This window comes from Silurus aristotelis (assembly GCF_946808225.1).
Source record: "Silurus aristotelis genome assembly, chromosome: 16".
Taxonomy (NCBI): Eukaryota; Metazoa; Chordata; class Actinopteri; order Siluriformes; family Siluridae; genus Silurus; species Silurus aristotelis.
In genome coordinates this window covers 11,507,773-11,520,367 of record NC_139589.1, presented here as the reverse complement: position 1 = coordinate 11,520,367, position 12,595 = coordinate 11,507,773, and the positions used below count along the sequence as shown (strand labels likewise).

General features: G+C 38.2%; 1 protein-coding gene and 1 long non-coding RNA gene across 2 annotated transcripts; both read right to left on the bottom strand.

Annotated features, from left to right (window-relative positions):
* Positions 1–1,932: 1,932 nt before the first annotated feature.
* Positions 1,933–4,809, bottom strand: LOC310738538. Its single transcript, XR_014537110.1, has 2 exons — positions 4,539–4,809; positions 1,933–3,923 (listed from the first exon to the last, which is right to left on the bottom strand). It is a non-coding gene; the product is annotated as an uncharacterized lncRNA (long non-coding RNA).
* A 4-nt stretch (positions 4,810–4,813) lies between these two features.
* crkl (v-crk avian sarcoma virus CT10 oncogene homolog-like) lies at positions 4,814–12,356 on the bottom strand. Its single transcript, XM_083563577.1, has 3 exons — positions 11,184–12,356; positions 8,877–9,342; positions 4,814–5,278 (listed from the first exon to the last, which is right to left on the bottom strand). The coding sequence occupies exons 1-3, from the start codon at positions 11,492–11,494 to the stop codon at positions 5,144–5,146; spliced, it is 912 nt and encodes a 303-aa protein (XP_083419703.1). The 5' UTR covers positions 11,495–12,356; the 3' UTR covers positions 4,814–5,143.
* Between the last annotated feature and the right edge of the window lie 239 nt (positions 12,357–12,595).

Below are 12,595 nucleotides of genomic sequence, written 5' to 3'. Positions count from 1 at the left end.
TCAACTCTACTCAATTATATTAAGAAAGAAATCTTCCTTATTTGTGCAACAGGTTTTGGGAATTCAAATGCACCAAATATGCAAACTAGCCGCATAGATTATCCACTATTATTATCTATTTAATTTATTCTATATAATATCTATTATCTAAGGTCAAAACGCTGTGCAAAGGGGAAACTCATTTGGAGCATTTTACCCTGTGACTTTGTCCATTTGTATGTGTTTACTGATAAGTCAGTCATACATCACTTCAGTACACACAGTTACTGCACTTACTTACACCTTCCAATCACATTTTAAGTTAGATTGGAAGGGCTAGTGTTTTTTTTCTTGCAGTTATTTTTAAACATTGTGGGGGTTTTTTGTTTCGTTTTTTAAAGAGTGACCGTGGAGCAGGCGGAGGTGCGCATGCGCTCTACACACCACAGCCCCATTTGCACGCCGTCATGCTGGTCTGCACCTGTTCGTGCAAGGCATGCGACACGCGCTCATTTCACCACGCCGTTGCCAAAAGAGTCGACTCTTTGAAACGGTTCTGTTCAGGGAACACTTGGAGCTGATTCAGTTGTCTGAAGAGCAGTAAGACAAGAGAGGTGTAGTGTGTAGCACGATGGCTTTTACATTTATTTTAAATATATCTTTTATAGGATGCAAGGCAATCTGACTGACAACACTAATCAGAATGTATAGTAAAAGTTTATATTAAGTAGCTTTGGCTAGCAGATTAGACTCAATTAAAAAACTCGTAATCCCCATTAATAGTGTGAGCTCCTCTCAAACTCTTAAAGAACACCTCTGACATTAAACAAAATAGAATTCCCAAAGTGTGTATTTAAACAATTATAATATATATATATATATTTAAAAAAAACCTCCACTGTTTAGTGGCATTCTGCTAAAGACAATGCATCACAGTGATCAACTGTGTTGTGTAAAGCCAAGTAGCCATGAATATCCTCTTTCTATTGCCAGTTGCTACACAAACGTATCCAAAATAGTTAAGGCACACTGCCATGTTGTATCCTTGCCAGTAAGGGGACATAAGCAGTGCCTGGACTTCCAAACAGCTTCTTCAGTACGCCTTCACAAAGAGCTGAGGAGAGAAACTCGAAGATTGGGTCATGCACACGCATAAAAAAAATTAAAAAGAAAAACTACAGCCAGGTAATTCAACAACTAAATTAAATAAATTGTACATGCAAAATATAGGAGATCCAAAGAAGCACAACTTTTAAATAATTGTCTATAAATTAAGCACACTATAAAAAGTCAGAAGAAAACATCAATTTAATTTAAATTTTGTAATTAATGCACTCAAATGTAGAGGCAAAAGCGATATACGTGAGGTAAATCTTCTTGTAGAAGTAGATCCCAAAAAAACAAAACAAAAAAAACTGCTCTTTGCGTTTATTTTATAGAAATAACTGTGCAAAAAAAACACGAATTTATTATAGATACCAGATTAGAAACTCAGTCTGAGTCATGCTCACATGATTAAAAGAAGAGGTTGAGGTAATGGGTAAAGAATATAAAAAGCACATGATTTAAGGCCTTCAGAGAAGCAAGAGAAAAACTGGGCTTTACTATAAAAGTATAAAAAGAAAAAAAAATGCCTTTGAGAAGATTCTGTAGGTTATCAATCCAGGTTTCTTTTCTTAGCACTTCATTAACAATCTTTAATTACTTCCTTTCTCAAGGGACTTCAAACTGGTGCTAATTAAAAAAAAAAAAAAAATGAGAGAGAGAGAGAGAGAGAGAGAGAGAGAGAGAGAGAGAGAGAGAGAGAATAAGTCACTGCCGTCCTGTTCCACATCCAAAGCTCCCATCTCCAACCAGAGCAGCACACGGGAGGAAATAAAGCCTCCATCTCGAGTACACAGGTCACACAGATAATGGGCATCTCTACATTCACAAGACGCAGACCAGAGACAGTTAAGAGAAGTACATTTTATTTTCTCACTCTGTACATGATGGATCGTATCAGCATGGATGTTACGGGTTGGCAAATATTAGCGCAAATGAAAATGGTCAAAAAAAAAAAAAAAAGGCACAATTTTGCAAAACAAAATTTCAATTGTTTTGTACTATGGCCACCATAAGGGTACCTACTCATGGACAGTACAGTAATACTGTTTATATAATTAGGGAAAAAATTCAGAGTTGAGGAGGAAAAAAAATGTGACAAAAGCAGCAGAAATCCTGATCCTGCGTTCACAAAAAAGTCTTCTGCAGCTTTTTCTTCCAAAATGTAGATTTTAATATGAATTAAACAATTTACTGACCATTTACGATATGTGGTTCATAAAACAATAAAAGAACAAGGGGAAAAAAAAAATACATAATTAAAACCTTTTTAGGCCAAAATCTAAAACACAAATATGGGAAATTTACCAGAGCCAGTCATTTGGATTTGTAGATTTACCTTGGCACAATTTTTTATCATTATTAAGTATAAAATCTAATTTTAGATTTGTGGCTGAATGTTGCAAACCTGCACATGATATTCATGATCTCTGCAGCTACCACTTTATCATGTGACTTTGGAGTCATATTGAGGTTACACTAAAAGAAAGATGGCAGTGATGAGCTCATTTGAAAAGAATTACAAATCAACAGACAATGCAACTATCACTTCCTTTGAAAGATGTAGCTGACTTCTTTTTTTGTTTTCTTTTTCAGTTGTACAGGTAAAAAATTATAATGCCACTTATGAACAGAATTATCTTAATAATCACAAGCAATGTCAAGTGGTTTTTTTTATTTATTTATTTTTTTTAAAGCAATTCACTCTTACTCACTGTGCCGAGTAAAAATCCATGTTAAATTCTTATTTGTACCAAATACGTTTATGTTAATAGTTGCATCTGTTGTTTCTGCTGGCACCAAACAAAGTATTGTGATGTATACTGTGCAGTGTAAAAAGGGCTGTAACATCCATGTTCCATTGTGTGTGTGTGTGTGTGTGTGTGTGTGTGTGTGTGTGTGTGTGTGTGTGTGTGTGTGTGTGTGTGTGTGTGTGTGTGTGTGTGTGAGTGAGTGAGTGAGAGAGAGAGAGAAAGATAAAAACAAACATTCTGCAAAGTGTATTGCTGTTGTGGCATTATGACTGTACCTACAAAATAGTATGACACAGGAGTCACGTTGAGCCCCACTCACTAGAGGTTACCAGTGAAACTATGTCAGATCAATGCAGGAATGGCATGTGAACGCAGGGTCAGGAGGAAGAGCGCTCTTAGTCAGATCATGCGCATAGGCAACCAGCAGGCATTTTTATCCCTTTTTTAGAAAGTTAATTCACTATAGTTCATTTTAAACACACAGCAAAGGACCAATTCATTTGCTAGCTTAAAAAAAGACAGACTCCAAGTCTGAATGCTACTAATCACTAATCATTTACAAATGAAAACTGCTGATGTGCAAAAATCACCTAAATGACATGGGTTGAGCTCAGTGGAAACAAAGGCAAAGCAGAAAGCAGCATTAATCATAGACCAAATCCAACCAGCGTAACATGCTTCCTCATGAGGCTGTGTGCAAACAAGCGTGCTCACAGCAGTACAGAAGTTATAGATTAGGCGCAAACCTAAAACACTCATTTCACTGGGAATATTTGAGACCGGATTAAAAAAAACCTCCCACAGCGCCATTCTTAAACCACAACTATTTCACAAACTACACCTGATATTCACAAATCCTGTATTATCATGGCACAAAAAGGCTACAGCTACAGACTAGTTTCACACATGTCTGCTTCTGAGATGTTTCAGGAATTAATATTAAATTATATGGTGCTCTACACTCAAAAAAAAAAAAAAAAAACGTGCCAAGGAGAGACTGAAGCCCTAAACAGGATCAAGTAGGACTCCTTAAGTCTCTGTCTCTTACACACACACACACACACACTCTCCACACACACAAACACTCTCACTCCCCTACACACACTCTCCCACTCACACACACTCTCCCCACACACTCTCCCCACACACTCTCCCCACACACTCTCCCCACACACTCTCCCCACACACTCTCCCCACACACTCTCCCCACACACTCTCCCCACACACTCTCCCCACACACTCTCCCCACACACACACACACACCCCACACACACACACACCCCCCCCCCCCACACACACACACCCCACACACACACACACACCCCCCACACACACACACACCCCCCACACACACACACACCCCCCCCCCCCACACACACACACACACGCCACACACCCCACACACACACACACACACGCCACACACGCCACACACCCCACACACACACGCCACACACCCCACACACACACACACACACACACACACACACACACACCCCACACACCCCACACACACACACACACACACCCCACACACACACCCCACACACACTCCCCACACACACTCCCCACACACACACACACACACTCTCCCCACACACACACACACTCTCCCCACACACACACACACTCTCCCCACACACACACACACACACACACACTCTACACACACACACACACACACTCCACACACACACACACACACACACACTCTCCACACACACACACACACACACACACACACACTCTCCACACACACACACTGAGCAAGGGGAAAGCCAGTCTAATTAGAAGAAAAGATTTACATTGTAATACCCTCATTTTAAAACCTTTCTCCCCCCAATGAGACTTTCTTTTTCTCTTTCTCTGTGTGTTTTGGCTGGTTACTGTCACAGCTATATATATATATATATATATATATATATATATATATATATATATATATATATATATATATATATATATATATATATATATAAAAAAGAAAGAAAGAAGGGAAAAAGAAAAAAAAAAGACTAGGCATGACAACAAGCCAGAGTACTCAAACCTCACCTTGGCACAAGGACAAATGGAAATAACAGCACATCGAAGGGCAGACAAAAATACCGATTTGGGAATCGATACCAGGAAAAAGGGATTAGGAACTATTTGAGTTTGGAGCTGTAAACAGTCAGAAGCCACGCAACTGGTTCACTCGAGAATTGCGCTCTGTGGCTGAGCCTCAAGCAGGCAAGTGCGATTTCCGGTGGTGACAACAACAGGGCAGCCAGCAGGTCGAGATGGGTGCTGAGAGGGTAACACCCTGGTCATTCATTTTCATCCGGGTTTTGGGAATCCAATATTTTCACATGGGTGAAGGGAAACAAGCCTCTACGACCATTCACTTCACCTTCCCACTGCCCGCTGATGTTCATTCTGGTCACCTTCACAAGGTCACCCACCTGTGGAAACATGGCATCAGTTACTCACTTAAACATAGTGCCTTGCATAAACGGACTAAGAATAAAATAGTTTGGGACTGAATCAATATACCAACTGTGCAATTTCATACTTTATACAAAGAGTTCAAACATTTCTACCCATAAACCTCACATCCATCTCTGCTATATTGTGTTATCTATATATTGACTGAGCATGGTGGCATCATTTGTACAGTGGACTTTTTAAAAAAGGTTTTACAACTATTTCCTGACCTACTGTATTATAAATTTTAGTTCAAATGGAATAACTAATAATTTTTTGCCATTAATCTATGATGATCTTTATTGACAAAGTAAAGCATGTTTACCAAAATTTTTAAAAACAATTTAAATCCCAATTTATGTATGCACTCAGACTTAGGATAAGGCAGCTCAAGGCCATCCTGTTCATACAAAGAACAAAAATGTCTGTATATATCCCCACAAGGCATATCAGATCAAAAACCAAGTTATGAAGTACTAGAAATTATTAGACTGTGTGAAGATCTGGACAATAGGTATATGGTATACACAATCCTAGTGCTCTAAATATTTCTAGGAGAACTCCCAAACCTGGAAAAAAAAAACATAAGTGGGTTCTTGCTCACCTGTCTGACATTTCAAGCCAATGGCTTCTCTAATTGCACTTCTTCCACAAAATTGGGAGAATCTGCTAGGACAGCAATATAAAAAATGCTCTACTGAGCATTTCTGGAATTGTGGCTAGGTGAAAACCATTTCTTTATCAAAAGGCATATAGCAGGAACTTACATCTGTTGAAAACCAGGCATTGTCTAATACCTACCCTATAGTGATACATGGTGGATGCATCTTGTGAATAGGGACACTGGTCGAGAAAAGGACAAATGTAGCAAAATAAGGAGACAAAACCTTAAACTTGGGACTACGGTTCACACATTAACAACCTCACACACACAGTCAAGACAACGCTACAACAGGACAAACATCCAAATGTCCTTGCAGGGCACAGCCAAAAACAGACTCAAACCCAATAGTGTATCTGTGGAAAGACTAGACATCGTCAGTTAATAGACCGTCAGTCTGAGCTGGAGAGGATCTGTGAGGCCAAATTCCACCTAGGAAAAACTACCCAAATTCAGGTTTCAAAGCTCTTTTTATAAATACAAGGTCCATCAATTGTCTTAAGTAAACACAAGTGTGCAGAAATCAAATGATGATTCAAAAATCTAGTTGGCAAAAAAGCAAAGACCTTTACTGGTTTTCTTTAAAGATTTAAAAGAGAAAGTTCTAGAAAAATCTGCCATGTCCAATACACCACTAAATATAGCAGAGAACCTAGAACAGATTCTGTGAAGAAAACAAAGCCAAAAATAACTGCTCCAATTTACACTTTTTACCTCTAGGCTCTGATGTGCCCTGGGATTTATCTTCCCCTCCAAACACACATCATGATGCACACTCTTTTTAGAAATACATACACTAATCTTCCAAACATTAAAAACAGCCTAATTATGGCCTAATATTGTGTTCTGGTTTACAGGTTGTCCTCCCTCTACACATATACATACACTCACCGTCTATTTTATTATGCAGATAACCTCAAAATCTACAGTTAATTTTCATATCAAACACCAGAATTAAAAAAGTGTGATCTTTTTTACTTCAACATGAGATAATTAGACAGTTTGTGCTCCTAAATAACATGAAATATATAACATTTGAAATATAGATTTTTTTTTCCTTTCAGCACTGTTTTTTTTTTTTTCGTGTTGGTATGTGTGCGAGTGCCTGATCTTTTTTTTCTGCCTGAGCTAAGAAACAGAGGGAAAAGCTAGAACTTGCTGAGCCGAAGGATTTAAGGAATGGAATTCAGTTTAGGACTCGATCCAACTCGTCCTAAACTGTTCTGCAGCAAGGTGTTCCAGGCCTCAAAGGTTTGAACAGCCCTGCCTATTACTATTATCAGCTGGCATTTTATTTTATTTTTATTGATAAACAAATTAATAAAAAATAAATAAAGCACATTTCAAAACAATAATTGGCTAAGGTTCACACGGCTTGCACTTTTACTGTGTTCATTAATTTAATACACTTCATTGCCAGCCTAATTATATCATAATATGTTAAAATCCTTGTGCTTTTTTAACTAAAAGAAATTTAATAATTGTAATTGTTGTCTACATAAGTTTGCATATACATTTTATTTTATTTTTTATTTTTTTTATTTTAACTGTGCCTCAAATGAGTTAAGAAAGACAACCCCCAATGTGATAAACTGGTATTTCAAGTTTGCATGTTTCTTTGGTTCTTACAGTTTGGAGTTTCGGAATTCCAGCCTACAACTTCAAGTCAAAAGCAGCAGTGTCTGAGTATTTTTCTAGCACTGAAGACCCCAAAGGGGAAAATAATGAGTGATGCGGTAGCACTTTAGATTGCAAAAGAATGGGTGCCCATTTACTGTGTGGAGAGAGTTAATTAAATTATTGAAAAAATATTAAACTTATGTATCCTTCATTTAAAAGGGATAATGTTTGTACTGTTTGCTACAGATGGTGCACATCCAAATTTTCAAAATCCCACATTATTTGCATACTTTTTTAATTATTCAATTGAAAATGCTTATTGAATTCCTGAACTCGAACCAAAATTCCTATTCATAATCTTCCTCCACAAACATTAACAATGTTTCCATTAAAAGATGCACAAAAGATCATTATGCAGTGTCTCAATTTTGGATTTCCAAAGGCCTGAATAATGGACTGCAAAGTTGACACGACAATATATTATCAATGTTTTCATAAAAACACTGTTTTTTCTATTTAATCCAGCATTTACCTTCAGACCGTAAAACAGATGTGACAGATTACTACAGCCCTTTTATCACAATTATGTGCAAATCTATGTGAAAAATGTGTCAATGAATCTCAAAATGGTGTGTTTTACTGCTGATCTAATTATTCTACAACTTCTACTTTTAAACCTTTTTACTGGAAAAAAAAATATTTATCACACACACACACACACACACACACACACACACACACACACACACACACACACACACACACACACACACACACACACACACACACACGAGTTTTCTAATTAACCCGTTTTGGAAAACCATGCAAGCATGAACAAAGAAGCTACCATGGAAATTGTTGAAACAACAAATGTGCCGATAATGTGACTGGAATGGTTCATCATTATCACACCCAACATCCCTGAACAAAGTTTCTCAACTTCAAGTCAATGCCAGTGACAGTACATAGAACTTTAAGAATACTAGCTATAATCTCCAGACAATATCTCAGATTTCCTTATATAGCCATCTAAGCTTACTCATTAGAACATTAGTCATGGCCATCAGGACACCATTAAGCTGAGCCTAAAATGTCTTGGTATTTTGGTAGAACTTCCAAAGAGTCAACTATATTGAGTGTTGTTTTGTAACTGAGCTAATTATAATTTATGCACAGGTTAGCATGGACATGAGGCGTTATGTTGGCAAGTTATCTGTCAATATGTACTAACCCCCTGGGCGATCATAAAATAAGTAAAATAATAAATATAAAATAATTCAGGACAAAATACATACCTCTAATGCTAAAGCAGTCTTGTCATATGCACATGGGACACGTTTCTGAATAGCTCTGGCCATGACAGGCCCATTTTGCATGGAGGGTAGCGGGTTGATGACAGCGCCAGGTGTGCCAGGCGGCAGAGGTGATGGCGTCTGAGGCTGAGCATAGGCATGTGCAGGCTCAGGGATGCCATAGCTGTTCGAATTGCGTGAGCCATGGCCAGCCGTCCCAGTGTGAGGCCTGACTATCTTTTCTACATAGGGGACAGGAATCATTCCAACACGGCCCTCCTTGCTTTTCGCGCTCCACCATTGATCCTCAGGTTTCTCCAGGATAATCAGGATCTCGCCCTTCTTGAAAGGAAGATCCTCTGCGTCACTGCCAGTGAAGTCATAAAGAGTCCGGACATACTCCAGATTCTCATCCCCGGGTCCACCAATGGGCTGAACAGGACCACTGGTTAAAGCTATGTTGGGGAACCTGTTTATTAAAAAACAAACAAATACATAAAAAACACTGTAAGAAGTACTTAGCAAAGCAGAATTGTTAAGCTTTATAAACACAATTTTCCCGACACACGTCTGTCCTGTGAAAATCCAAAAACCAAGCATGATCCTGTCTTATGACTAAGAAGTAGTAAACAAATGGAAGATTGTCACACAAGTAACACTAAATTCTAACCACGTTATTAATGTTTTGTTTGTAGTTGGCTCTCAGACATGGCTATGAACCCTTTTTATACAGTGGGTTCATGGTTAGTAGATAATTGTCAGCACTAACTTCATTAGGTGATGAAGTGACACTAATGACTGATGCATTACACAAACAGGATGCCACTGTATTGACAAAGCCCCCCCCTGCATGACTTCATGTCACAACACTATAGCTAGACTATCCTATATTTATTTACAGGGAGTCAGAGAAGTCTCCCTGACACTTAATAGAAGTGATTACAAGTTCAAATTCTGACACCACCACATACTGGGCCATGCTCAGTTTTTCTGCATAACAGTTTACCATACTAGCCATTCCTAAGACTTTGTAAGCTCATGTATGTGTGAAACAGGTAGAGGCCAAATATCTGGTACTTCTAAAACACATGAAACTAACTGCTGAATTCCGTTCAAATAACTGCTCATACACCGTCACAAAGCTAGTATTATACTCAGAGGAAAGAACTATCTGCCCTCTTCTGCATGCATCCCATGCAGCCAATTTGGCTCTACTGAATCCGGGCAATCACAAAGTAGTAACAAAAGCTTGAATTAATCTTTAATGTTGTGGCATATCTGCAAAAAGACTTAGTTCTTATGAACTCATATGCAAGTATAAGTATGCACTTATCATCTAGCACAATCAAACATGCCATGGTCAAAGTCTCTGAGGCCATGTTTTCTCCTCCTCTTGTGTTTGTCATTAACTAAAGCTCCTGACCTATATTTGCAAGATGTTATGCATTACACTGCTGCCACATGATTAGCTGATGCATAATTTAATAATATTATATACACTGTATATTATTCAGCAAGACTTCTATGTATTCTTGGTATTGATTGTATAAACAATTTGAAGATTGTATACAGACTTTGAGGTAAATCACAAATGCAATGACAGAATGAATGAGTAACCTGATCATACCTACACTACAAGGATTAATAGTCAGCCAGTTGCATCATTAAATACACTTTCATAACAGTTTAAGTGACAATTAATATATAATAATGTCTATTCTGAGATTATGTTCTCTATCGCTTCATTAACATTAGGGCAATAGGAGGTGTGGTTAGTATGATTTAAAAAAAAAAAAAAAAAAAAAAAAAAGAAGAAAAGAAAAAAAATGAAATGCTCCTTGGGGGTATTTTTACATTAAGCAGTATGCAGCATTATAATGTGACATACTTAAAGATACTTTATGCAATTTTTACAAAATTAAATATATATTTAAAAAAAATTTGTTTTACAAAGTTTAAAGAGAAAGTAAAAGTATTACGTCTGGTTTCCAATCAGTTTATTACCAATATGTAAGTGGCTTTTTTTAAATTAATTATTTCCTTGTTGCCAAGAGCATATTTATCAAAACAACATTATATATTACTAAATACATTGTATATATTACTAAAACAACACACTGTGACCATTTATCAGCAAATGTCTTGTTGTGGGCAAAGAAAACACTGTATTGCAAGTTTTTTATAATAATATCGTGATTTTATAATCATATTTACCCTGACACTGACACTATCCTGCCCACTACAGTGTCTAGTAACGTCAATTATGTCCAGTCCCAGGAACAGAGAGTGTGTAATGTGTGGGTTTCTTACCTGGAAGCAGGTTCTATCAGTGTGGTCGTGTCCAGGTAGTGGATCTTGTAGAACTCCAAAAGCGCAGGAAGGTGATCAAACTCCTGGTCGCCTATTTTGAACCTCTTGCTGGGTAATGAGTTAATGATGTAGTGGGACACTTTGGAGTTTTCGGACACGGACAAGACGTAATCTCCTGGACAAGTGGACGAGTCGCGGACTAGAAACATGCCGTGTCTCTGTCCCTGTAACCGGCTCTGTGTCTCCTGGCGAGACAGAGGGCCGAAATACCAACTATTCCGGTCCGCTGAATCGAATCGCGCCGACGACATGTCTGCACGCAAATAAATAAGCTTGAACGGGTCGATATATTATATGAAACTGCAATAAATTAAATACCGCGCGACGTATTTTTATTTTTTTTTTATTAATCTTTACTCAAGCTGAACCGCAACCTGACGTTTCACAGACAGGCTGCGACGACCCAACTTTGTTGCATTGCTAAGATTATCCGTTACCCTTTATTCTACACAGAAATACGCCGGAGCGAATCGTTTCGCCGATTGTCTTACTTTATGTTTTTAAATATAAAAAAATAGCTCGAATACAATTGACACGAATCGAGAATCTTCCATGCAAGTTCCGCTTTTCCGTTCCTTCTTCCGCGAAGTAATGTTAAAAGCAGCCAGCTAACACAGTTTACCAAACAACATAAACCGTTAGCCAGTTAGCCACCTTACCACAGAGAAAAGGTCCCCATAATATCTTCACAAAAGCATCTACATCACGATGCGGTATCATACATTAAACATCGCGTCCACTTAAGTTCATGCAAATATTTACACAGCAGCTTTCTGTGAGAGCGTGTCTGTGTGAGATCCAACCAGCTATTTTCACCTCCCAGACTTGAGTAACAAAAAATGGCGGCCCTGCAACACGTCTATCTTCACACCTAAATGAATGCACACGCCTTTTAAAAAAAAAAGTTCCAGAGCTTTCAACCTCGAAGACGGTTCCACTTAGATACACAACTACGTGTCGTCTAAAAACGAAATTTGGAAGCAGTTTGCTCGGATAAAATAGTCTATTTTTGTTATCCTCCAACGGTGATTTTTAAGCGACTTCGCAGCTCACCACCAGCTAGCCGATGTTAAGGTGGAGAAAAATGGCGGCTAGAGGGCGGGGCGGGGTTTGGCCTGGTCGCGCGCGCCTTCTCCGTCTCTGTGTGGAAGTCACGTCATTTGGATCAGTAGAGCTCTTTGATTCTAAACTCAATTATACGCGCTTTTTATTATTTTCATTCATTTTACATGAATGAGATGTAATATAATATATTGCTCATTTACCATGTACCTGAGTGGTGTTATAATACTTAACTAGTGTTGTGTAAAAATATTTATTTTTAGGAGTCCCCTAAAACCCCTCGCACCTCC